Source organism: Orbicella franksi, chromosome 15 (genome assembly GCF_964199315.1).
Source record: "Orbicella franksi chromosome 15, jaOrbFran1.1, whole genome shotgun sequence".
Taxonomy (NCBI): domain Eukaryota; kingdom Metazoa; phylum Cnidaria; class Anthozoa; order Scleractinia; family Merulinidae; genus Orbicella; species Orbicella franksi.
Genome location: NC_138159.1, coordinates 11,693,745 through 11,720,497, shown reverse-complemented (window position 1 = coordinate 11,720,497; position 26,753 = coordinate 11,693,745). Strand labels below are relative to the sequence as shown.

Here is a 26,753-nt window from a genome sequence, read left to right as displayed (position 1 = left end):
CTCTTAGGTGGTCAGCTGGAGTTGAGCAGATAGTGGCTGCTTTAGAGAGAGTTGATTGTAACAGAATTTGGAATGAGACTAAACTGCGACATTTGTTTTAAGTGTGTATGACATGAAAAATCATTTCTGCTTATTTGAAAGGCATTTCAAAATACAGAAGAATGGCATTTTTCTTTTTGAAATATCTTTTTTCATTTTAGAGATATTGACATTTTTCTGTCATGCAAATTAAAGCAGTGATGACGTCATAAGATCTGCAACTAAAAAGTGGTAAAATACTGAATAAATGATATCTCTGGAATATTGAAGCAGTGTTCTTCAAACTTGGCACCACAAAATTGATGTGCATCACAAAAGAAACAAAATGATAACCTTAGGGCTGTTGCTATGACAACAGTTTTGCTGCTGGTGCTGTCTTAATAAAAACTGAAATTCCCAGTTTTTGTCTTAAACCAAGAACCATCTACCCCACCCAATCTAATGATGGGAGTTAAGACAATATGGGAACTATGTCTGTTCCAAGTAGGACCCTTTGTCTCACTTTAGATGTTACAGATGGGGATATTAAACTTGGGTTTTTTGACAGAAAGAGACTGGAGCTGAAAGAGTGGCTATGGCAACAGTGTCATTTTGTTTCTTTTGTGAAGTACATTTGTGGTGCCAAGTTTCAAGAACACTGCTTCAATATTTCTAGGGATATTGTTTATTCAGTATTTACCATTTTTTAGCTGCAAACAATATGACGTCGTCACTGCTTTAATTTGCATAACAGACAAACATCAATATCTCTAAAACAAAAAAACATATTTCAAAAAGAAAAACACCATTCTTCTGTATTTTGAAAGGCCTTTCTAGTAAGCAGAAATTATTTGTCATGTCATATACACTTTAATATAATTGTGACAGTCTACTAGAGAAACATCTCATTGCTCACCAAAATCAGCTAGTTTTAGTTCTCCAACTTCGTTAATCAACAGGTTCTGAGGTTTTAAGTCCCTGTGAGAAAAAATAAAGGCAAAGTTTTTCTAGAACCTTAACCATATAAGTAACTGTGAAGAACTGTCCTGAAAAAAAACCTGTTGCCGACTGTCAGCCATCTGCTGTCCGACTGTTGGCTGTTTGTCAGCCGTCTGTAAGGCGACTGTTGGCCAACTGTTGTCTGACAGATGGCTGACAGGTTTTGGCCAAAACACAGACCAACAGTTGGCCAGCAGTTAGTGATCTGATGTTGTTTCTCCATACTGCACCTGAGATATATAATAAATTGAATAGAAAAGTATGACCTTCTGAGTTTTGGTAATCACTGCTTACGTCTAGTGCCAGGACTGCAGAAAATGACCAGAGTATTTATACAAATACAGTAAAGCCATTTCTGCCACCATATTGGAAAGATCGACTAAGTACCATGCCCCCTAAAATTATGTCAGGGTTGAATTGTATTGTACAAGAAAGAGTTATGCAGTAGTTTTTGCTTTAACTTTTGGATGAAATCTGCTTTATATGGTTTAAACTTTAAGATGTTCTCGTCCGTTTAAGTTACACAATTACAAATCTGATATAAAATTAAGTTTTTAAAGAATACTTCATGATCAATATTTTCTATGCTGACATCGATCGGTAATTTTGTGTTGTGATGAGAAGTGTTACTAATAATTAGTAACACAAAAGTCAAAACAATTATTGTTTTGGGGTTTCTTAAACAATTTTGTTGATTGGATATAATACTCTATTCCTGTCTATTCTACAGCAAACTTTTTGTTTTAGAAAACTGTCAGTAACCTGTTGGTAGCCTGTCAGTATAGTAGCTTGCCAGTAACCTGTTGGCTGACAGCTTACCGACAGGTTTGTTTCAGAACCTCTTCTTTGCACTTACCACCTTATCAAAAACGAAACGGTCAAAATACAGGGAAAATTAACAATAGCACACTCTAAAAGAGTAGTTATCAACAGCAAAACAATTATCTTTCTTCAGAAAAAACTATTTTACTGTTTATGACAAACCAATTTTTTTCCTGATCAGACATTGACACAAAAGCTTCTTAATGACTTTGGGAATTAAGAAAGGGATGGAGCAAAAATGTAAGGGAGATTAAATTAAGATACAGAAACACATGTAGCCAGGATATACAGTTTCTATACAGTGGAGTGACAACTAGTCGCTATGACTGCTCCAGGTGAAAGCCATAAAGAAGCAAGAAGCATGACAAGGTTGCATAAAACATTCCTTGCTTACGTCCAAAGACTTCTTCAATGTAGGAAGCTGGAACACCAGAACAGCATATGCCATTGGAAAGACAGCAACACTTATGAAGGAAACAAGAAGGTAAAAACTGAGCATTCTTGACCTGAATAAGATAACAGGTGAACAGGTTTTGAGGAAGCCAGGACAATGACAGGAAAGACAATCATCTATTCTGGAGGTGACAGAGGATGCCATAATGTGATGAGCAATGCTATTAATGAGTAATGAAATGGAACCCCATTACAGACAGGATCATCAGTGCACGGTTTTACTCCTAGTACGTGAAGATAAAGGTGATTCAGATCTACAGCCCCAGGAATGACAGAAGAGATGAGGACAAGGAGGCCTTCTATGAGTTGCTCCAGAGGGAGATTGATGCCAGACTATCCCACCACCTACTGATCCTGTTTGGCAATGCAAATGCCAGGGTGGGATCTGACAAGATTAGCTGGGAAGGAGGCACCATGGGTAACAAAGGATCAGCACAATGAATAATAATGGCCTAAGATTTGCATCTTTTTATGCTGAAAAAAGTTTTGTCATAAGTGGCACTTGTTTTAAGCATAAGGACATCTCCAATTACAAGTGGAAATCATCAAATGGCCACGATAGGAATCATATTGATCATGTTTCAATTTGGAAAAATTCAGGAGATCATTACTTGACGTCATAGTACACCTAGGAGCAGATACAACAAGTGACCATCACCCTGTCTGAAGCAAGACACACCTGAAACTGGGAAGAAACAGGAGGGAACAAAATATTTAGGACCTTCTACAACACTGGAAAGCTAAAATATCCTTTGCCATGCTTCCCGAACTTCTGTTCCTGGTTTAGTGCACTGCTATGTTGTTAAACAACAGTCCACCATGGTTGGTAAGGGTCATGTGTGTGACTTGCAAGAATTGAGTTGCAAGGAGAGCAGTAAGTTATTGTTACAGGCAAGTACTCAGATATATATGGCTCAAGTGCAGTCTGACATCCCTCAGTGGAAAAGACTGAGTTTAAAAAATTACAGTTATTTTTATTTATTTACTTATTTATTTTGCAGATTGCAACCTGCTATATGTGGTTGTGGAGTCACAAAGGGATGTAAATTCCCTACGTGGAGATCAACACATATCAAACATCATAATCATGTAACAAAAAGTTACCAGAGACTAGGCATTCTGAGATGAAACCTCAGCACTATCTCTCCAGAAGTGAAGTGAATTGCCTACAAGAGTTTGAAGGGGCGTAGCCAGGATTTTTCAAAGGCGGGGTCACACTGTGTCAAAGTCAGGGTACTAACCAGATTGTCATGTCATTTTCACCACCTGTTGTAGGTTGTTTGCTGAAAAAAAGGCTTACAAAACATGGGGTCACAGGTACCCCAGGACCCCCACTCCCACTAGCTACGCCCCTAGTTTGTTCCAGTCCACTGTGGAATATGCTTCAAAAGTTCAGGATCCACATGCCAAAACAAAACAATGATATAGTGGAAATGGTGCAACACAGAACAGCACATTACATACTGCTGTAAATCACCATGAAAGGACTGCCGGTGCCAAAGAAATACTGATGGAACTTTAGTGGGGAAACTTTACAAGTACATAGATGGAAAGAAAGGCTACCAATGCCATATAAAATGCACTACAACCTGGTTGAGAAAGACCAACAGAAATGATTAGAGAAGCTGTAGCAGGCACGTGCACAAATTCTTGTATACACTCCAAGCGTCTGAAGCAAATTACCAACTGTTCTCACTTTTCTTCACAAATGATCAGGGAATGGAATAGCCTACCCCTGAATGCTGTTGAGGCACAATCTTTGAATTCCTGCATAACCAAGCTAGACATGTTTTGATTATTGGTGGCCACTGACCACTTGCTAAAAATCATCATATCAATGTAGAGCACGTATTTGAAAAGAGATTAAAATTAATAAATAAAGATCTTTATCCCGAGAAATATCGTGGATTAAAGTGATGAGTGGCAAGCACCCTCGCAGATTGGTTTCATCGATTTCAAGAAGGTCTTCAATAGTGTAAGAAGAGACAAGCTCTGGAGCATTCTTAAGCATTATGACATTCCTGCTGGATGGAAGCGCCTGCTGTGTTGCTGAAAGTTGACAGACATCAGATTGGCTTCCAGTAGAGACAGGAGCCAAGTAGGTCTGCAGTATGTCTGGTTTTCTCTTCAACATCATGAGTTACTGGATAACAAAGAAAACCCTGAATGCAAGAGAGTTCTGAGAAGGAAGATCTCCGAGAAAAGTGCAGCCACTTCCATCAGATTTCAGCATACACATACTCTCCATCAACACCAACACGACAAAGGTGCTAAAAACAAATACCTACTTCCAATTTGAAGACATCAACTCCTTCATCTATCCGGGAGCCACTGTCCACAAAGAAAGCAGATCAAACGAAGACATCACACATAGGCTGCCAATCACAAAAAGAGCACAAGCAAGTCTCAATCCTATCTGGAAGTCACAGATGTACAGCATGCTTACCAAGCTGAGAATCCTTAAGGGCTGTGTCACCTCTGTTCCGTTGTATGGCACTGAGATGCAGAGGATTACATCAGCAGGCATTGAGTAAGTGGATGTTTTCCATCGAAAAAGAATAAGGACAATCCTCAACAAATTTTGGCCACACAGCATCTCCAACCATGACCTCTATGAAAAAGCTGAAGAGAGCCCCATCTCGGAAACTGTAAGGGTCAGGTGGTGGAGATGGATTGGTCATGTCTTGAGAACAGAAAGAGACCATGACTGCAGAGTTGTTCTCACCAGGATTCCCTGAGGACAAGAGAAAGCATGGCAGACCAACATTTATGTGGAGGAGAATGGCTGAAGCTGAGTGCAAAGACTTAGGCTGGACAAACTGGAATGAGGTCGAACAGCAACACACTACTAGACAGTTTTATGCTCCACCCACAGGAGAAAAGAGGATGAGTGATTGTACCAAATTGCATCACATTCAGTGTATTCATTAAGACCCCCAACTAGGCAGAGTCCGATAGGTATTCTGTTGGGAATTACCAGCTATAATGTTGGTAGTTTCCAAGGTTTGTATAGGTCTCACCAGTTGTTCTCTCACAGGCGCTGCAATAGGACAACCACCCACTTCAAATATGATTTTAAAGCAAATACATAATTACCAGGTTAGGTTTCCATGCATTGCTAAAACTCTATTTCTCCAGGATAGTTACATGTAAGTCATTGTTTGCTGGCAGACAATAAATTAACGACAGGAAGTGCTAGAGGGTCAAAATGTTCTTGGTGCACTTACATACATGTATAGCAAAATCCTTAACATATCTCATGAACATTTGCCAATTAGTCAAAAAGAGTTATATAAGTAGAAAACCTACAAGTAACAAGCCAGTTGTAAAGCCTTTAATGTTTCGAGCATTTAGCAAATACTAGAAGGATTGTGTCTTATCAACACTAACCTGTGAAGAATTTTTCTCTCATGAATATATGCCAAACCCCTTAATAGCTGGAACAGAAAGAGCTGCAAAAAAGAAAAAATAGATTTTATTTCCATGCCACTGAAGTTATCCAAAGTGACAACATTACATACAGAGAGAAATCAAAGTAGCTCTGAGCCACCCAACTTGGAAAATGGAGCATCTGTAAACAATGGCAATTTTGATGCCACTGACTTAAGGTTTTAATCTGTAGGTTAAGTTAAAGTTAAAGCCCAATAGCATTGTTAAGGAATAGTACAAATCGCAATGATAAGAGAATACATGAGGAGGTTGTATTCTTGTTATGGTAACCTGTTATATAAAAAGGATGACCACAACTGGTTTACCAATGATTGGGCATTTGTGTGATACCATTATTGCAGAATCATTTGACAGAGAGTTGTAGTATGCTCCATCAAATTATTATGGATTAAAAGAGATAAAAACTATTGTCAGCCTCCTTAAATAACCAAAGTGAAACTTTTCAAGCCACGTAAGAAACAAATGTTGGGAAACATTAACTAGTGAGACAATCTCAGATAGTGCAGAGTGCAATTTACGGCTCCAATAAAGTAGTCACACAGGTCCTCACCCCTGCTGTTCTCTCCCTTGGTAGTCAACTAGGCCTTTGCCCCTTTGCAGAATGTGATTGCACAAAAATATGATAACGCATAATCTTAACAGTGTGTATCTTTAATGTTTGTATTTTCTTCCACGGCCCGAAAATAACTTGGAATTACTGTATGTCAAGACGGTTTTGAAATTTATCGGAGTGTTTTACTTTGAGTTTCATTCATTTTAAATTCAATAATACGTAGAAGTAGAAAATGTGACAATAACTTCTCATGCCAACGTTTGTAACTTGATACTGTTGTTTTCCTTGCCAAGGTATGCAACATGATATCCTTGTTAGCTCAGAAATATAAGAATAGATGTGTATTTTTTTTTCTCACTGCTGAAGATAAATGGAATATAAGTTAAATATCTGAAGAAAATTTGAAAAGGAATGATGCTGATTTATTCAAAACGCAAATTTTCATTTCACCGATAAACGAGACCTAATCAAATGATCAAATGGTCATTTCAAGTCACAGAATAGTGTGTTCTTATTCACGTCAAACTAATACACAATGCTATCGATCAATACAACAGAGGAGCATTTCAACGAGAAGTATTGAAGGTAGAGATCATTACTTGGCTGAAATTATATCTTACATTGGTGAGCGAGTCACCTCAAGGACTGATGAAATTAATTGCAGGTTTCAGTAAGTGCCATGGAGTCTGCGGCAATAATTGCAAAGTTTCTTTTGTCACAAATTTACTAGTTTTACATGTAACTAAGGCGGGAAAGTTTCGGCTGAATATGAACTTTTTGCTCCCATGCGTCTTGCATGTTGTGTTCTGCCACAAGGAAAAGAACCCTGTGTTTGTGTGTGATCCCATGTGAAATGTATCTTTCACCTAACATGTAGTTGACACTGCCACTAACTTATCTGTGCATGCGTTTCGCATACATTGCTTTTGTTCTTAAGAAAATAGCACCACAAGGATAGCAAGAGATTTGCAAAAAACATATCACCTATAGTTTTGTCATGTTTTCAAGAAACCAACGTAAGTATGACACGTTTTGCGTCCCCTTCCTGCAAGGCTAATTGATTAATTGAAATTAATTAATTAAACAAACATTTAAGTTTACACCTTATCGTGTTAGTGACTTAGCAAACAGCATCCCCCTAAACCATCCCAATATTGCACTCTGCACTAAAAAGGAAGGCATGACTTCACAAGTATAGACCTTATTCTTAGGACTGGGTTTTGCAGCTAGGTTGCTGCAGGTAAATGTATATCCTGGCTGTTCCTATAATATTATGTATTACATACAAGTCCATGGAAGCTTATCGGCTAACATGCAATCTATTTTCTACCTAAGGTGGAGATAGTAAGAATGAACCTGACCTGGTTGAACCACACAAATTTCACTTCTTGTTCCTCCGTCCACTATAATAATTTAAGAAGTTAACAATATTTCTGCTTACCTTGACATTATAGGGATGGATTCCTCTTGGATACTTTTCAAGGTAGTTATTTAGATCTGTGTCCTATAAATCAAACAACATAAATGTTTGTCAGTCCCGATGACATCACACTTACATGCAGCACAAAAGGCCAGATCCAATGGAAAGTGAGAAGTCTCAGCACCAACAGTAAGGCAACTGGGTTGAAGATTAATTCTGAAGAGACAAAGCTATGTGTCATTGGGTGCACATGTCAGCATGCCAGGCAGCACAGAGGAAGACACTAGCGAAAGATCAGGAAAGGATAGCACTGCATATCCTAGGCTAGGTAAGTTCGAAAAAACCATCTGTCGGTCTACCAGCAAGACCAAGATCAAGATTTTCATGTCCAATGTCATTTTCGTGTTATTGTCTGACTGTCAAACATGGAAAATGATCCAAACACACAAAAGATGGACATGTTCTTGTACAAAAGGAACTGGTAAAAACTACTATACATACTTAGGACCCACCATAAGTGATGGAAATGACTGCCTCTTCCTTTGACCGCCACCCTTAATTTGAGATCCACTGTATCCTGTATAGTCCCACCACCACCCCCCTGTTGCAAACCCATGGCATATTCTATAGCCCCATATGACCAATGATATCTCCTATAGCTCCACCACTCCCTGTTACAAAGCCATGGTATCTCCTACAGCTCCACCGCTCCCTTTTACAAACCCATGGTATCTCCTATAGCCCCCCTTCAAACCCCAGCCCCTGCAAAAAAAAACCTATGGCAACTTTGGTAGCAATGCCCTCCCCCCCCCCCCCCCAGCCGCTGGTATCATCTGTAGGGTAATTTTAACCCAATTAATAGAGTACAATCTCGATAATGAAGAAGTAGAGATGATGAAGAAATCAAATGCCAGAGAAGGCACAGTCATTGGACGATCTTGGTAATGAAGAACTAACAACGATGAAGAAATCAATAGCAGGAAAGGTAAGAAAGTAGTCTTTATGCATCCCTCTACTAAGAGTCCATGATGTTGTTGATAATACAAAAAATAAAAAGGAAGTCTTCATTTAGTACTGCCTTGTCTTGGGGTGTCTCCTTGGTGGTCTGGGATGGTGGAAGCCACTTTTTGTTGTGTGCCCTTGCTAATCTCTCCCTCACGCTGAGTATGGCCCAACTTGTTGACACTCCATGCACCTCTCTTAGCCCTTTTTCCAAGGTATTCTGATTCATTGCTTTAATTTCTTTACCCAAAGTTATCTTCATTTTGTTGGTGTGTTCCATAATGCATGACACCAGATCATATTTTACACCAGTCACTCTGCATTGACAGGTGGGAGCAGTGCAGTTACAAATTTCTCTGAGGGTTTCCATCAACCCTGTTACTTTTTCCGCGAGAAGCTTACCAGAGAAAATTTGTTGGTCTACGGAAATTGGCAAATTTTCTCTTCCTTTCTGTTTCTCTTTTTCCATGCATTTTCTTTATTTCTTCCTTCAAACTATTTTGGAACAGGGAACACCTTTCTGAAATGGATTAAATCTTCATAACTGAGACCATGTCTGAGCAAATTAATAGTTTAAAGTGCTTTTGAGGGCAAGAAATATTCCATTTGTCCATATCGCTCTATGCCTACCTGCAGTTCTGACAACAGATTCTACTCCTTAATCTTTTGCTCAGCCAATGCATCTTTCATCAGATTCTCAACAACCTTCAGCTCTTCATAATGACCAATGCTTGTAAGCAATGGATTTGGTATCTGTGTTAAGTGTCAAGAGGCAATATTCTTGTTCCACAACATTTTGCATCACTACAAACTCATCATTCCTCATAGTAGCCACTGGGAAACAGTTTTCCATGGTCATCATACCACTTAAGATTGAGATGAATCCAATCAAATCTTTCAGAGGTTTCTTTTTCTTGTCTGCTCGACATTACTATAAGTTTGAATATCAGCCTCCAGGAGATGAGATATATAGTGGTTGCTGACAAAACCCAAAGGAGTCTTTGCAAAAAGAGTTTGCCCGAAGTGTGGAAACCCATTCCATCTTTCGGCAAGTTCCTTCACACCTACCACATATTCATTTCTGCTAACAACTCATCTCCCAAGGAAAGTGCAATACTCTTGATCTTTTTAGAACTAACTGATCTGTCTTCCAAATAGCTCTCCAATTTCTCCAACCAATCGTTGACATTCTTGAAAGCGTTGCTGCACGACCCAAAATGAAATTACCTCTCTCTGCCTCGTTTGCTATACTATCTCTTTCTGCTTTTCTTTGAATACAAGCATGGACATTCATCTCCATTCAAAACTCTATGGATGCCGCTATTACTGTTAATAAACATGGGAGTGTTTCTAATCTGGCCCTCCATCTACCAAATGATAGTTAAAAGGCCTTGGCTCACAGTCCAATGCAATAATTACTCTTCCAACAACAAGAGGACCATAAGATGGAAGAATTTCCAGTATTTTAAAAGATGGAACATCAGGGCCACTAAGGCGGTTTCCCCATTGAGTGCAACATCTTCACCCCACTAAAGACTTTCCACAACTTCTAACATCAAAGATGCTCTCATTTATCTTAAATGGGTCATCACTTCTGCTTTTGGCCGTCTCAGTTGGTAGCGCTCATTCACATGAGTTGAGGCTCCATTTGAGTATTCAAATTTCGAAGAAACTACAACAGCCAGTTTTGTTCCTGTCCAGTGCTCACATCCACTCTCTTTATCAACACTGAAAGATTTCTCAAGGAATAGGTTAGTGTTCAGTACTATAACATTTCAGTGATAGTCATGACAAGGCAAGGCTTTTGGTTTGACAAGTTTGTTGTCACTTTCTTTCTCCGACTTCCTTTCTACAAGCAACTGTTCTGTTTCTTCCTCTACAGGACTCAAATGATCGTCTTCATTGATGTAGCTCAGCCAGATATATCCCAAATTAAAAGGGGGCCTTTGCATACGTGCTATTGATGGTAGAATAATCTCTTAGGTGAGGGAATCATTCACCACTCCATTTTAACAAATGCTCTGCAATACTGAACATTAATGGAGGGAATCCTTGTGCCAGTATTGGAAACTTTACCAAACTTAATATTTGCTTCACTGGTGTAATTTCTGCTGTTTTTATGCCCAGAATGCAGAGCAATACATTTCCATTTAAGGGTTGAAACACTTGCTGTTGGCAATCCAAATCATTGAGCAATTGCATTGTAGTGCTCGCACAACCTACCAGCACAATGTTTCTTGTTACTGTTGACAGATTCTCTCACAGAGGCAATATATTTCGTGTTATAATGTCTCTTAGTGTGCATTAGATTAGCAGAGTCTGAACACGTTGCCAAAACTTCAACACTGGTTTCCAAAATATTAGGGTCAATGTCCTTCCTTGGTCTATGGGCCAGTTCTGATCTTTCCCTTGAGAACAGCTTAGTCATGCCAAGGTTTTTCTTTAAGACAAATTTGGCCTTTCAGAACAGACACTTGTCTGGTCTGTCTGGATAGTGGGAGCGAACCATATCAAACATAGTTTTCCACATACCTAGAAGTGCAGATTTCGCCCCAGACACTTTCTTCACAGCCCTTTCCAGTGAATCTTTCCCAAAATTTTGGTGACATAGAAGATGGGTGTTGGCATATTCAGCACTTTTAAGCAGAGATTTTCCAATTAGTTTGCTTTTTTCGTCTTCAAATAACTTTAATCTTTCTTTCAACTCAGGGAAGTTGGGCTGTACCTCGTGTCAAGAATACTTCAGCTCTATCTATTGTTGCTTCTTCACTGCTGTCTAAATAGCACATATTTTGGAACATTCATTCAAAATCACGATCGTTAAGTCCCTTTTCATGGACAGTGCAGTTCCTTGGGGGGATCTTTAATATAAACGGGCGAGGCATTTTTCCCAGTCAAGAACAAACTTTTAAGATGTTTACGGAATGTATATGCTTTGCTGTATGATTGGATTCCAATTGCATCTGTCAAATCGTCCACTCTCAACATCTTTGATGGTGATGAATGCAGGCTTTGGATGATCAACAGACATTGTTTAGTGTCATCTGAACGTAGTTGATCCATTCGCTTTCAGATTCTTCAACTTTCTTTTTGCAAGAAGAAATCCAGAGCACATCGAGATTAGCACTTTCACAATCACCCAGGACATTCATGCGTTTCTTTTCCTTATCTACCTTTCCAGGGTAGATAGGGTTTTGTTCAACCATACTCAGGTTGAATGTTGATCGATCTCTTAGATCATTTACTGACATCTTAAGATTTTCAATGAATTCGTGGGCTAACATAGTATGCCACACAATTAACACACATGGCAAAAGGTCACAAAGGAAAAACAATCCTAACAATGTTTAACATCAACCTTAGTGATCTATAATTCTGCTATACTAAAAAAACTCAAACTTACCACAAACTCAAAGACAAACATCAGAGTATCTTTGGTGTGAATAATGTCATGAAGTGTTACAATGTTGGCATGTTTCAGCTGCTTTAACAAAGAAGCTAAAAAGAGTGGACAAAGTAAAATTATAAGGATGACATTAATAATGGTATCACTTTAAAGTAGCAAAATTTGTGAGAATATGTATAGGTGGCAATCGTTTCAGTTCATACATGTATAGTCCAGACATGGACATAAGCAGTAATAGACAATACTACATGAAACAGCAATAATTGTGCCTGACATTTGGCTCAAAATATGAGCCCATATATTTATCAGATGTAAAGTACATTTTACTGGGCAGGGCTCCATGATTAAGAGGTAACTAAGGGCATTTGCTTTTTCAATAACAATAAAACATTATTTACTGTCAGAGCAGTAAACAAATTAGTTAATGTTTGTTTTTTGTTCTCCCATTAACCAAACTGTAGACTGTAAATTCTTCCTTCATCTCTCCTGTCGTACAATTAGACATACCTGGTAACTAGGCTGTGGACTAACTCAAAACCTAACATTAATTTAGCCTGCAGTCTCATTAAAACAATATTACAACAGTTACCTTATCTAAAACACCCTACATATATCAAGTAAACTAAAATTGTTATCACATTTACATTTGTATTGAGAAAATAAAAGATGTTGTAGATGTCGTCGTTGTTGTTCAGACTTGGTCACCAGCCTGGTATTAAGACAGATTAATTTGTTTTAGGTGTTTTTTAAAAAATTTCACACTACCAAGCCTGCAAATAATTTTTGTCTATAAGCAGGTCATTTGTCAGGCCAAAGACAAGTTTTGACCTGACAAAAAGCCAGTCTGGTCGGACAATTTTTTTTGTCGTTAGAAATTAAAAATAAGAGACATTTGAGGCAGTTTGGTATTTCAGTTTAGACCCTTTGCCAAAATGTTGGTTGCAAATTCAAATGGCTTAAAAGTAAAATCAATTGAGTGTAAATAAATCAATTGATACTAGAAACAGAAAGGGAACCTTTACATCAAGTCAGGTATTATTTTACAGTTAAAAATCGACAAATTTACAAACAATTGTACCCCTATGTGAAGATGAATTAATCAACATGACAGAAGTGTGGGACAAAGAAACATTCTGAGTTCCCGACAGGAATCGAACCCATGACCTCCCGAACACCGGGCAGGCGCTCTATCCACTGAGCCATGAGAACTCATGGAGAGCAAGGTCATTTAACTGAGTTCATATATGATAGGTGTCCTGCATACTGCTAGGATCAACGCTATTGAAGTCATCGTGAGTAGTGATAAGTTAATAAAGATGGTGAGTTTTAAGCTTGGTAATGAAATGTGACGATGAATTCATTCATTCATTCATCTTCATGTTTCATTACCGAGCTTAAAACTCTCCATCTTTATTAACTTATCACTACTCACGATGACTTCGATAGCGTTAATCCTAGCAGTATGCAGAACACCTGTCATATATGAACTCAGTTAAATGACCTCACTCTCCATGAGTTCTCATGGCTCAGTGGATAGAGCGCCTGCCCGATGTTCGGGAGGTCATGGGTTTGATTCCTGTCAGGTACTCAGAATGTTTCTTTGTCCCACCCTCGAGTCATGTTGATTAATTCATCTTCACATTTCATTACTGAGCTTAAAACTCACCATCTTTATTAACTTATCAATTGTACCCCTAGTTTGCCTCCACTCACTTGCTCACACGTGTATTCCATACTTTCCCGCATATCAAGTTTCTCAGAAAACCACAGGGAAATATCCCACTTAGACAGCTCATCAGTATAAAAACTGACAATAACATTCAGAGACTTCAAAATTGGCTGAAATGAATTCTTCGACTTTTTCTGAAGGCAACTTTCCCCTGAAAAGTTTCGGGGTCAATTGAATAAAAAATTTGCGTAAGTAGATGAAATTCGAATTGCAAGTGGTCGTGACTACAAAGCGTGACTAATTTGTACATTCACGCTTTTCACAAAAACTTGTCTGCGATACGGAAACTAATTCAAAGTATATTGAACCACAGAAGTATAAAAACCTATAAGAGCTATAAAACTGATTTTTGATCACACAGACTAGAAAAACATTTGGTTATGTTTTAGAGATTTTAAAGTTTTTGAAAGTGATTGCATTCCGATAAACGAAACATGAGAATTTGGGCTGTGTATCCAATTTGCATCATATTTCAATCGGGTCAAATTACGACTAAACATTAATTCCACAACACTTGCTTGATATTAAACTACGAGGAATGACATAAGAACTCAGATTTTTGTAGTTTTTCAGACGAACATAAATTCAGACTAAATGGGGCTTCACAATCTTTCACGACACCACTGCAAAATGCATAGATTAACATGTAGCTTGAATAATTGACATGACATTTGAGACGACGCATTGTGTGTGATAGAATTATTTCTCAGCAATGGAATAAAAACAAAACTGATAACAGAACTTTTTTGCATAGTATTGTGTGGCAGTATAATAAAATAAGTCACAAATTTCTAGTTAAAATGTTTTTCGTTTAGCAGAAATGCCCGGTCAGAGTGTCCGACCAGACTAAGCTTTTACCCGTCAAAACCCCAAATTTCCCGGACAATTGTCCGATGACCGACTGTTATTTGCAGGCTTGCACTACTGTAGAGAATATTATGCACATTTAACAGCATGAAAAATATAGTTCTTGTTTTTATGTATGAAGCTACTGGAACAATGTAATTCTTCTAGTTATTAACTCAATTACTGAGAATCCTAATGAACCATCTTAAAGCTGTTTCTTTCCTGAGATGACAAAAATCATGCTGCAATTCAAAAAATTCATTTTGGAAGCAGGGTATACTTTTCTCAGACCCTGCTTTCATTTGGTTGGTTACAGAATAAATTTGACAACACCATCATTAACATCTCAAAATAACAATCAACAGAATGGATAACATGACTTGAAAATAGGCATCCTTAGGATGTTTGCAATTCAGAACAGAAAATTTGAAATAAGAGGGTAGAGAGGTGGATATTTACTCAGCGAGGAAAAAGAGGAGAAAGGAAAGGAATCTGCAGTTTTCTATTGATCCAATTAGGCCAGATTTGAGACCCAGACTAAAAGGATTACTTAAGGTGGCTCAAAACAGTTGTCAGCACTTAGATTTTGATGGGTCATTATGAACACTCCTTAACACTGGCTACAATCATGGTATCAAAAAACTACCCAATCATTGGTTAACACAGTGTTTGTATTTTCGTGATGCAATAGGTTACCATAGCAACAGTATGACCTACTAAAAACACCCTTAATAACAGCTTTCTGGGCTTATAATTCAAAACCGGCCCAATAAAATTTTTTTATTACCAAATTTTAATGAGCATGTTCAGATGCAACTTTTGGGAAAGTTTTAAAACAATCTCTACATAGGGTTCAGCACAACCTTAAAGTTTTGAAAATTTAAGGTGGCTCTGAACCCTAAGTGCAGAATTTTTCATTTTATTGCTATGGTAACCAATTGTGTCACAAAAATGATAACAGCGTGTTCACCAATGACTGGGCAGTTTGTTGATACCATGATTGTTGCATCAAGTGATAAAGAGTGGTTAATAATGACCCATCAAAATCTAACTGCTGGAAACTGTTTTGAGCCACCTTAACTACAATTCATTATGGAGACAAAATGGTCTGGAGCATAAGTACAAAGAGCAGCATTGCAGATGGAGTAATTTCCCCATCAGGCATGGGTGAGTTGTAAGATATTTATAATCCTCCAAGGATCTCTCTTTTGACTGCCTTCATAGTTATTTATAGGGTTAAGAACACTTCAGAACTACAGAAAAACTTAATATCCATCTGCATTGGCCAAACTTCAATGAATTTGACTTACATTGCAGTTGCAAAGTACAGTATGATGTTTCCTAGCTTAATATAAACATTTAAGAGGTGAATCAAATTGTATAAAATTAGTCTTCTAACCTTCTCTGATTGCTGTGAATGGTGCTCCTTCCTCTTCCTGCAATCTGATCTCTTTCAGAGCCACAACTTTCTTGTTTGCACTGGAATAAAATAACTTAATAACTTTTTTACTCTGTAAGGGTATTGTCTGAATATCTCAAAATTAATCCATTGATGGTTGTGCTGTCCAAAACCAGTGGCATGAAAAACAATCCCCCCAAAAAGCACATACCAGCCAAAACTACCTGTAAATTATAAGGATGCCTTGAAAAAAAAATGCACCTTCCTTCTGTATTCCCAGCTAGAACATCTTTCACTCTTCCACTGTTCTCTAGATAACAAGGGCAAATAAAGCAACCAGAATCTGTTTCCTGTCCGTATTGTTAGCGAGCTCTAGATGTCCTTGAGTGGAGACCAACTGGCAGGATGTTAGGCCATGGTTTAAATACATGGTGCAAAGCACGACTACCGGGCCAATTACATGCAGCAAACCTAGGGATAGCATACTAATGTACCTGTTTTTGTTTGGCAAAACTTCTTAAACTGAGCGGCTGACACCATGCAAAGGCAAGGGAAAAAAACCTTACCCTGTCTGAAAATTGCTATTTCAATGCCCAAAATACAAGGAAATTTTAGCATTTTCCAAAGCAAACTAACAAACAGTATCTACCAAGACAGAAAACAAAGGCATAGCAGGGGAAATCTATCGCAATAAATGCTGTTAGCATGGAACTCTGAATTAGGCCCACCAACTGGCGCCCATTCTATGAAGTTTCTGCATTCCAACTACATGTAATAATGTAATATTGCTCAAGAAAGAGACATGAGGTGGGTCAAACTGCATGTGTTGACAATAAGGAAACCTGCCATCAGACCTAATCTAAACAAACATACGTTTTACCACTGCAAATATGTGTTGTAGTTATCTTCAACCTTAAATATAATTTATGCTCCCCGCTAAATCACAAGAAAATGTCCTCCAGAAAACCCTTTCAATGTTGCAGAAGTGTAGCCTACATAAGTGTTCATTGTTTCTTCTTAGTTTAAAACTGTTACTATCAAATAGTTTAGGGTTCCTGAAAAGCGAGATTACATGCCTGTGAACCAAATTGCTGATTAAATTATACAGTAGTTTGTGTGCAATTGACGTCTAGCTTCAAATCGTTTTGTAGATGCAGGATTAAAATGTCTTGATATAAACATTTGATGGCAAGTAGCTATAATTGAAGCGACAAAGAGATCTCAGCAACCCATTTTGATTAATCTTGTTAAAATGATTCAAACAGGATTAGGAACAAGTCAACATGAAAATAATTCAATGGACCACTTTTTGGGTACCTCAAGAATATTCAAAAGAAAAAACGAAATGATTGCCTTCATGATATATTTTCTCTCCAATGCAGTTGGTAGCTGGAAAAAGGATGTTATCAATTAAAACCATCTATAGCTAGGTAGGATAAATTTAGCCCACTCTTTGACCCAAGGTTAGCAATACATAACTTTGAACAAGAGAACAAGCATGGAGAAAAAAATCAACCAAAGGGCAGGTTAGATTGACTTAACTCTAGGTTAGGATTCAACTGTCTTCCAAACAACTGGGCCCTGGTCAATGTACCTTTCTTCGCTTTATCAACTTACACACTGAAAGTTTAAAGTTAACTGAGACCACATTGCCAGCCTTCAGTTCCACTGAGATTTAGTGGTGAGCACAAACTTATTATACCAAACTACAATTATATTAAATGCTTTCTTTATGTGGGACACCTATGATACCTCCTTTTGATGGTAATGACATCAGGTCAGTGATAACTACAGTACAGTAAGTTTACACATGGAAATAGGGTTTACAGTATCAAGAAAAATAGATGTTAGAATTACCTGCAAACACCTTTAAATACTGTTGCATAGGAACCTTCTCCAAGTTGCTCAAACTTCTGATAAGCATCAAGTTGACCAAAAGGAGGGGATAGCAGGGGCTACAAAGAAAATTAAAACTGTGAAGGATCCTTTTGAAGCTGTCACTACCTTTGAGGGACTATGTACAATGTAAAAGTACCTTACAGTATCTACAACACTTAACATGTCTGTAAAACGTAGCAACGCTCCTTAGTTGTATTACTCGATGGCATTGTGTATTAGTTTGATGTGCTTTTATTGTTTACACCAACTTGGCTGGTAACAGAATTAGAACGCACTATTCCGTGATTGGCGTGACTATTTGATAACAAGATCAGTGTCTGATCTAGGGTTTCACCTTAGGGGGCCATTGTGTCCCAGTCAACAATTCAAGGGGACATTCCAGTTTTTGGGGGGACACACTGTTTTTTGCTTGTGAGAAACTAAAAAAAAAAGTCAAGTCAGCATAATGACTTTCTACATGGCGAGTCAGTGTCGAAGTTCTGAAATTAATGCAGCCAGAAGTGAAGGGATTTGCTTTGCTAGACCCAATGCAAATCGAACACAACATACTCTTTGTGTTGTCATATCGCAACCACTTGAATTTTTCCAGCCAGGTAGATTGAAAGTTTCTCCTTGCTGCTTTGGCTTTCGGTTCGACAAAAGATTCAAGTTCATCAGTGTCATTCAATTTATCTTCGTCAATGTTGTCGATTCTGCTGGTTTCTGTTTGCGGTCTGTGTTCTTCTCTTTTGTTCTCTCGACCAAAGAATGATAACATTCTTTTCTGCTTTGACGTAACAATAATATAGCAGAACGACAAAGAAAACAACCGAAATTACATGTCATGTTTCATCAATCAAGCGTGAAAAGTAAGGGGTTCGCAATGAGCATGTGAATTTTTATAAACTGACCTCTCTAGAAGAATTATTTTACTTGTTCCCAGGAATTTCATCAGCCATTTTTATTTGTCCATGTCATAAACATTTGTAAAACACATGCTGTTTTCTATTGTCAATTCCATGAAACTTTAAATCACACAATGTTTTTGAAAAACTTAGGAAACGAAGGAAAATTACAAGTCAGTAGCTGCAGATGTTTGCTGCGCCAAAGTGACCCACAAGACGAATATTTAGGGGACATCTTCTATAGAATTGCGCCGATCCCGCAATGGCACGCTCCAGATCAGAAACTGTAGATTAGATCTTTTTATCGGTAAAATAAAAATTTACGTTTTGAATAAAACAAAATCGTTCCTCTTCGACTTTTCAGCAGTAATGTAACTTTTATATTTCATTTATCTCCAGCAGTGAGTTAAAAAAATACACATCTTTCTTATATTTTCGTGGAAACAAAGGTATCTTGTTGCATACATAAGCAAGGAAACAAAAGTATCAAATTACAAACGTTGGCGTGAAAAGTAATGCTACGAAATAAACGAAACTCAAGATAAAATACCACAATGAATTTAAAACCGTCTTGACAAACGGTAATTGTAAGTTATTTTTGGGCAAAACACAAACATGAAACACACACACTGCTAAGATTATGTCTTATCAAGTTTTTGCCTGCTCATATTCTGCAAAGGGGAAAAGGCCTAGCTGACTACCAAAGGAGAGAACAGAGAGAGTGAGGACCTGTGTGACTACCGTATCAGAGCCGTGAATTACACTCTGCACTATCTGAGATTGTCTCACTAGTTTAAAACATCTCACATAATGGCAGAAAGTGGCAAATGGTCAGGACATTAAAAGGCTGAAATTTCATTTTGCTGGAATCCAAAAAAATTACTTAAAGCTTGTGTCTACGCAGTCATTTACATCGCTGACAAATAGTTTTTTTAGGTCACCTCAATAATCTACAAAAAGTACCCACACAGCAAAAAAGAATTATTTTATTCTTGTCAATGAAATTATCACATTAAGAAGTTACAAATTAGAAACAGTACATCCCTCTGGGCTCAGGTAAGTGACAAGTCGTTTCAAGTCTTTTTGAACCAGTTTTTCTTAAACTTCCTAGTTCTATTTTAGTCACTGCAGCAAATGTAGTATGATTGTAATACAAAGTGATGTTAGACAACCATTTTTAATGCCAATTTAAAATGCAACATTGTTGCGTTAAAAATCAGTATCTTGTAACATGGCACACAGGGTGGTGTTTAACACAACATATTGTTGCTGACCATTGCAGCAACAAAGTTGCATTAAGACTTGTCTTGTATAACATGGATTACAAAAATGAGATTGCTAAGGGCAAGATGGCGGTACAGACATGTCAGTAAGAGCTCCGCACTTGTTTTGTTTGTTATGTTTTTTTGTTGTTGTTGTTTTAATAGTTTATTTATTGATACAAACATCATACAATATTGCAACAAATTATGAAAGTAGTGCATGAAAAAACAAATATTTTTGTGTTTCTAGCTTTGTATAAGTGTATATAACTGGGGGAGAGGGCAACATAGTCACGTCAAGTATGATGTCTGTTTCAAGCTGGATAATAAATTTGGATATGAATTCAGAAGTATCTTGTTTCTTTTCCATTGTTTTGCAAGCATAATTGTACCACTTTGCATATAACAGAAGAAGACGCAAATCCTTTTATCCTGTTTATCGGAAAGATTGGTGGTTGGTGTTGGTAAATTGAGAAAGTATTGTAGCAAGGTGGGGCTGACATCAATTTTTTTGTAAGCTATTGAACCATCAAAGAGATTATGTGACTCCTCACATAATTTCAAGAAAGATTGACGTAATATATCCAACATGAAAGACTATGTTTGACCACATTTCCAAACACTGAGAAGAGAGTTGAAAATACAATGCCCAGCGGAGTATTTTTGACAAACTTCGAGGTGTTTGGAAATGTGGTCAAACACTGTCTTGAGTGTTTGATATATCTTCTCAATCAAAACTAAAACTAAGGAGAAAACAGAGAAATAACATCATAAAAAATCTACGCTAATTAAGATCATATTTCAAAACACTGTCATGGTCGTGATTTCCTTTGTTTAAACTTGATGAATTATTAGTGAGTTTGAGAAATTCAAAGAATGCATGTTCAATAGAGTTATTTTTGCCGCACATACTGTAACACATTTGACACAATCAGTTATCCCAAATCATCTGAGTTCTTTATTTGTGACTCAGTATTCTGCGCAACAACTTGAAACAGAATTGTCAGTGTATTATCCCCAAGTGATTTCATAATTGTTTTGGATGTAGTTCACCCAATTGTCAGCAGCTTCAGGACAATTTTTCCGCCATGATTTAGTTGCTGTAGGTTCTGTATTAATTCCCTCTACGAAAAGTTTATAACTCTGCTTGCAGAACGTTTTCTTTAAATTGAGAGTGATATCTTTACATAGTTGGAAATCAAAGTTTTTGCAAATTGAGTTCAGATCACCAAGGTCCACATGAGCTAATGCGTTACGTTTAAGATAAGCAGGAATAGCTGTGGTGATTTGGTAGTATTGCAGAAAGTTAACTTTGATGTTATGTTTATTACTGAATTCTTACGGTGAAAAAGAATTACCTTGATTGTTCAGCAAGTGTTGCACAAAGAGAACATTTTTATCCCACCAGGCCTTCAAAAAGACCAATTTGTTTTCAGTATTTATATCTCTGTTGTTCCACAAAATGAATTCGTGTCTCAGTGGATCACGCTTGAAAGTAATCAAGGAGTTCTCGATACAAGAGGGGGATATTTCTGTCCAGTTTCTCAACACTGTAGCTGCAGTTTAGAAGAAAAAGGATTCCACCATGTTTATTGAAGTAGTAATTAGGGATTGCCGTGCAGGTGTCATGAGTGTTATCTAAGAGTCTACTTATGCAACTGAGACAGTGCTTTTATAACAGTCCTGAAGTTAGGAAAGCTTAGCCCACCCTTAGACATGGGACGGAACAGAACCTGTCGCTTGATCTTATCTCTCCTATTCTTCTATAGAAAAGCAAATAGTTTATTGTATCACATCTTCTTTCAGAATACAGTCATGTGGGATGGGTAAAGTCAGAGATTTGGTCTTCTAAGGATAATACTTTTCTAGAAAGGGGAAAAATCCTCAGTGCAGAACTTCATGTCACCCCAAGAAGAAGTCAAAAATTTCCTCTTAAGGTTACTGTAGACCTTCAAGGGCCTATTCTGTCCAAAATTTTTTTTTACACCAAATTCAAGACTTTTACTTTATCTGAATTTTCCAAAAAAAATTATTTCAAAAACTTAAAATGCAAACGAGTTATCCACAAAAACGTAAATTCTTAAAACGGGTCAATGAACCACAAACTGTGATAAGCCAATTAAAATGTGTCAACTTTTGAGTTGAGCAGTAACAAGTTTTGCAGCAACTGATCTCATCCGCGGAGTTGTATTTCGCTTCTTTTATTTACGTCTTGCAATTTCTCGCAGAGAAATCTTCACTTTTGTTGATTGTTTTCGTTTCTTAACTGATAGACTAGGCACTTCACGTTCCCACATTTAAACGCGAGCGCAAATCACAAGCAAATGTCTCGTTGATGCCCTGCTCTAGCTTCTTCTGGTACAAAAGTTGATTGCCGCGGAATTACCGATGAATTTAATCGCTGATATCTAACAAGACAGCTCCAAACACTCCTTTCCCCTGCTTTATAGAGTGTTTTTCCATATTCTACTAAAACAAACAGGCTGATGAATTGCGCGTTTAGTTTTTTTCGTAAATGTGTAAATATCCGCACTCGACTCAGCTCGCCGAGTAGGCCTGTTCAAGGCTATTCCGCTAGCATTCCTCTTTTTTCCCTTTTCCTTGTTTACCATTTATCTGCTGATTCAGTTTAGATGCTAAATGTTTCAGAGCAGATGATGTAAGATATAAAGATATACTATAAAGGTAAACATTGCACATTCATTCCCGGGAAGTGTTACTGTAGCCCGCTGGGAAGTTAACAACTTCGGCCGCTCACATAAGTACGCAATAAAGTTGACAACCATTTGGCAGTAAATGGGACTAAGGTTGTTGGGTGCTCCCTGGTAAATCTAAGGGTGGCAGCAACACACCTTGTAAATAGGTACATGATAATAGGGTGGTAGCAACACACCCCGCAAGTGATGGATGAGCCAACAAGTGTGGCGCGTGCCACACCTGGAAAAAAGGGGTGGCGCATGCCACACCCGCATAGATATAAGCCCGAGGTGGGGTCAGGGTCCCACCCGGCCTGCTACGTGGGAAGCTAAGTGGCAGGTGTGCACCCAAATTAATTCCCAAATACTGCCTAAAAGAAAATAACTAATACTATTATGTTAAATGAGTACAACGTCCTTCCTGAGGGTTCCAGACAGACTGTGTTCCTGCAGCAGCATTGGCTAACAGGCCTGGTACTTTCTGAAGAATAGACGAGGGAGTCCGGATGTAAAGAGCAAAGCAATTGCTGGACCATCTACCAAGAGTCTGAATGAGCCACGGAGGTAAGCCAGCCTCGGCTGCTGTTGTAGCTGCCCTGATTTGAAAGCTGTGGGAGGCATAGAGTTCTGTTGGAATGTGTAGGTGTTTGAGAAGACTATGAAATGTTGAGGTGACTTGGGCTCTGGTGAGGTAGAGGTCAGACTGGAAAGTATAGAAGGGGCCATCTGAATTGAAGGGATGATGAGCCATGTATTTTTTAATCACACGAACTGCGCAGACGGAGTGGCCTGATGGAGCAATCAGGAGGGAGCAACCTTGGCGATAAGGGTCTGTTTTGGAAGACTTCAGGTGTAGACTTAAGGAGCCATCAGAGTTAAAGGATATATCATTGCCGCTGAGGTGTGACAGTGCATTGAAGTGAGAGGTGGATGGTAAAGTAAACTCACTTGAACGTAGGAAAGCAAAGAAGGCCAATGTGAAGGCAGACCATAGCATGAGTTTGTCACACGGAAGGATGTCAGGTGCTTGTGCCAGCTCAGTCTTGAGTTTCCAAAGGAGGGACATGGTGATGGGAAGGCAGCATTTAGAGGAAAGGCCCACACTGCATTTGATGCCCCGCAGAAGTAGATGGAGTAATGGGGTATCCTGGAATGGGTCAGGGAGGTTGTTCTCAATGTGAACGAAATGAATGCTGGCCATGTACAACTTGACAGTTCTGTAAGAAACTTGGTCGGCCAAGAAGGCAGCAAAATAACGCAGTGTAGGTTCTGTAGCTGGAAAACTCTGCCATTGCCGAGAGGTGCAAAAAGTGATGTACCTCTGCACGCCAGCTGAGTAAGTGCGAGCTGATGGAACCGCACCATCTGCAAACGGGATAAAGAATCAGCAATTGAGTTATCGGTACCAGCAACATGTGAGACTAGGATTGTGAAATGGTGAGTAGCACCACTGAAAAATATGAAGCAGACAAGGTGCATGATGTTGGGGTCTCGGGAAGTGCCAAAAGCCCAGATATCAACTACTGCCTGATTGTTGCAGTGAAAAACGTTTTCTTTCCCAACCATGAATGACCCCACAAGAGGTAGGCAAGAGCAACAGGATAGAGCTCCTTCCATTGGATAGAACGACCTTGAAGAGGAGGTGGCCAGGTGTCAGCAATCCAATTACCAGAATAGTAAATACAATATCCAAGGGTCCCAGATGCATCTGTAAAGAGGACCAAGTCTGGGGATCTTGACCAGTGTGGGTCAGGAATAATCGCTCGGCCATTCCAAGTGGGAAGGAATCTTTGCCACCAGGCAATATCGTGGCGAGCCTCAAGATTCATGGAAATGTGATGGTGGGGGAGCCTAGCAGTTGACTTAGGTCAATAAGGCGACGCAGGAATATGTGCCCCGCAGGGATGACGTGACAAGCAAAGTTAAGTTTGCCGATGAGGGACAGCAACTTGCGCTTAAGGCACTTTTTACAAGACGACCAAGACTGAGTTCAGCAAGAAGCTCCTTAAGTTTATCATCTGGTAGGGCAGTTTCCATGTAAGTGATGTCAATCAAGATGCCAAGGAAGACCAGTGATGTGGTCGGTCCTTCCAGCTTCTCAGGAGCCAGAGGAATCCTCAGGTGTGAGGCCATGTGGATTATAACATTGACATTGTCGGCACAGGTCTTGGAGTTTGATGGCCCCACAGTGAAGTAATCATCTAGATAGTGCATGAGATCTGTAATCATGTAATTGTTTTTAAGAATCCATTCCAAAGCATCGGCACGACGATTAAAAAGGTATGGAGAGGAGCGCAAGCCAAAGGGTAAATGAAGGTCGATGTAGTATTGGCCTTCCCAATGAGTGCCAACAAGTTCCAAGTCAGCCAGGTGAACTGGACAGAGGCAAAAGGTGTGTTTGATATCAAGTTTAGCCAACATAGCGTTTTGGTTGTGCCGGGCAACAAGAGCAAGAGCTTGATCAAAGGTGGCATAGTGGAATGTGTAGGTGTCCTTAGATATGTAGTCATTCAAAGAGGAGCCATGAGGGGAGGAGAGATTCATGATGATGTGCCATGTTCCATCTTTCTTTGGTACAATCCCTATTGGGGAGCATTGTAGATTTTGAATCGGAGGCTCTTGAAAAGGACCGGCAGTGTGACCACAAAATACTTCTTTAGCCAGTACATTAGAGACTGCTTGAGGTTGGAGTGTAGCCGACTTAAGGTTAGGAGTGACTCTGGGGGCACGAGGACCGGCGCAACCCAGGCGGCACCCCCACTGAAGGTCATGGAGGACATCTGAAGCAAACTTCTGGTTAGGATGATTTTTTAGTTCTGTAGAGAGGTTAGGGATAACAATGGGGGTAGTAGGGGGACTGAGCAAAGGTGGTGTGAAAGACGAATCAGACTGGTTTAGGACACTGGAAGCCAGGGTGATTTCCACTGCATTCGGGCTTATTACAGATGCGCTGGAACTGGCAATTAGGTCTCCGGTAGAGGTGACGGTTGAAGTCGTGGCAGATTGATCATCTTTCATTTGGCTGAGGCTGAAAGGATTGCGAAGGCGGGTTGACAGTGCTTGCACTCAATTTAATGGGGTCAGGCATGGTCGAGGTAAAGGAGGCGTTCGCAAAGGGTCCTCCTGCTGAGGGACGAAAGGGCTGGGCAAGACAGGCAACAGTGCGATGGCCATAGGAGTGGCATGTAATGCAAAAATGAAGAGTTTCTTCCTTCAGAATGTCACTGTAAAGCTGCTCATTGATTGTAGACCACGATGTGGAGAGATTGGAGGCAGCCATGTGAGCCAGGCAGAAGACTTGAATTTGTGGCTAAACTTGCAGATCTGATCCTGATATGCTAAAAGATCAGGGGCTAGCTAAGGGAAGCCGGAGAGGAGGGTACGAAAGTAGAGGTTCCAAGCCTCAAGCCATGAAGAAAGGCCATTGATGCGACTCTTCTTTTGTTGGGAGGGGACAAATGAGAGCGTGGAAGTATCATCAGGGTTGATGGCCAGGGTAAAATTATCAGATGATGAAGAAGTATGGACAGGATACATGTTGGAGGAGAGACGATCAGTAAAGTCAACGTACTCACATTTTAGGATCTTGTTTTTAAGCTTCTGTGGAAGAGGCGGCAAGTGGGGATCCGTTGGATTGCTTTGCGGTTGTGCTACCGGAAGTAAGCTCGGCGGAAGTAAGCCAGGCATGAAAGTGTTCACTTCAAGGGGCCTGGTGCCTAGTGGATTGCAGGAAGGTAGGACACCATCTTGTTGAAGACCATCATGTGCTCCTGGTTGACTTGACGTGCTGACCGGAGAGAGGAGAGTAGTAGTATTTTCCCCAGTGGGTCAACAGGACTCAATGCCTATGGCTTCAGCTATGAGAACACAAAGCTGGTCAAGTTGGCCGTTCATGAACATTTGTTTGGTGTTAGC

The 26,753-nt window shown here is 39.2% G+C and overlaps 1 protein-coding gene across 5 annotated transcripts in view; it reads right to left on the bottom strand.

Annotated features, from left to right (window-relative positions):
- The window catches only part of LOC145469970 (cyclin-dependent kinase 14-like), a 60,754-nt gene that overhangs the window by 22,746 nt on the left and 11,255 nt on the right, over positions 1–26,753 (bottom strand). For all 5 annotated transcript variants that reach the window (XR_014042405.1, XR_014042406.1, XR_014042407.1 and 2 more), the window contains exons 5-10: positions 17,955–18,052; positions 16,098–16,177; positions 12,121–12,215; positions 7,737–7,799; positions 5,683–5,744; positions 935–996 (exon numbers count right to left, since the gene is read on the bottom strand). Coding sequence is in view for 2 of the 5 variants with exons in the window: in XM_081453797.1 (XP_081309923.1) it covers positions 935–996; positions 5,683–5,744; positions 7,737–7,799; positions 12,121–12,215; positions 16,098–16,177; positions 17,955–18,052 (460 nt within the window). In the remaining 3 variants the exon portion in view is untranslated. The remainder of the gene's footprint in view (positions 1–934; positions 997–5,682; positions 5,745–7,736; positions 7,800–12,120; positions 12,216–16,097; positions 16,178–17,954; positions 18,053–26,753) is intronic.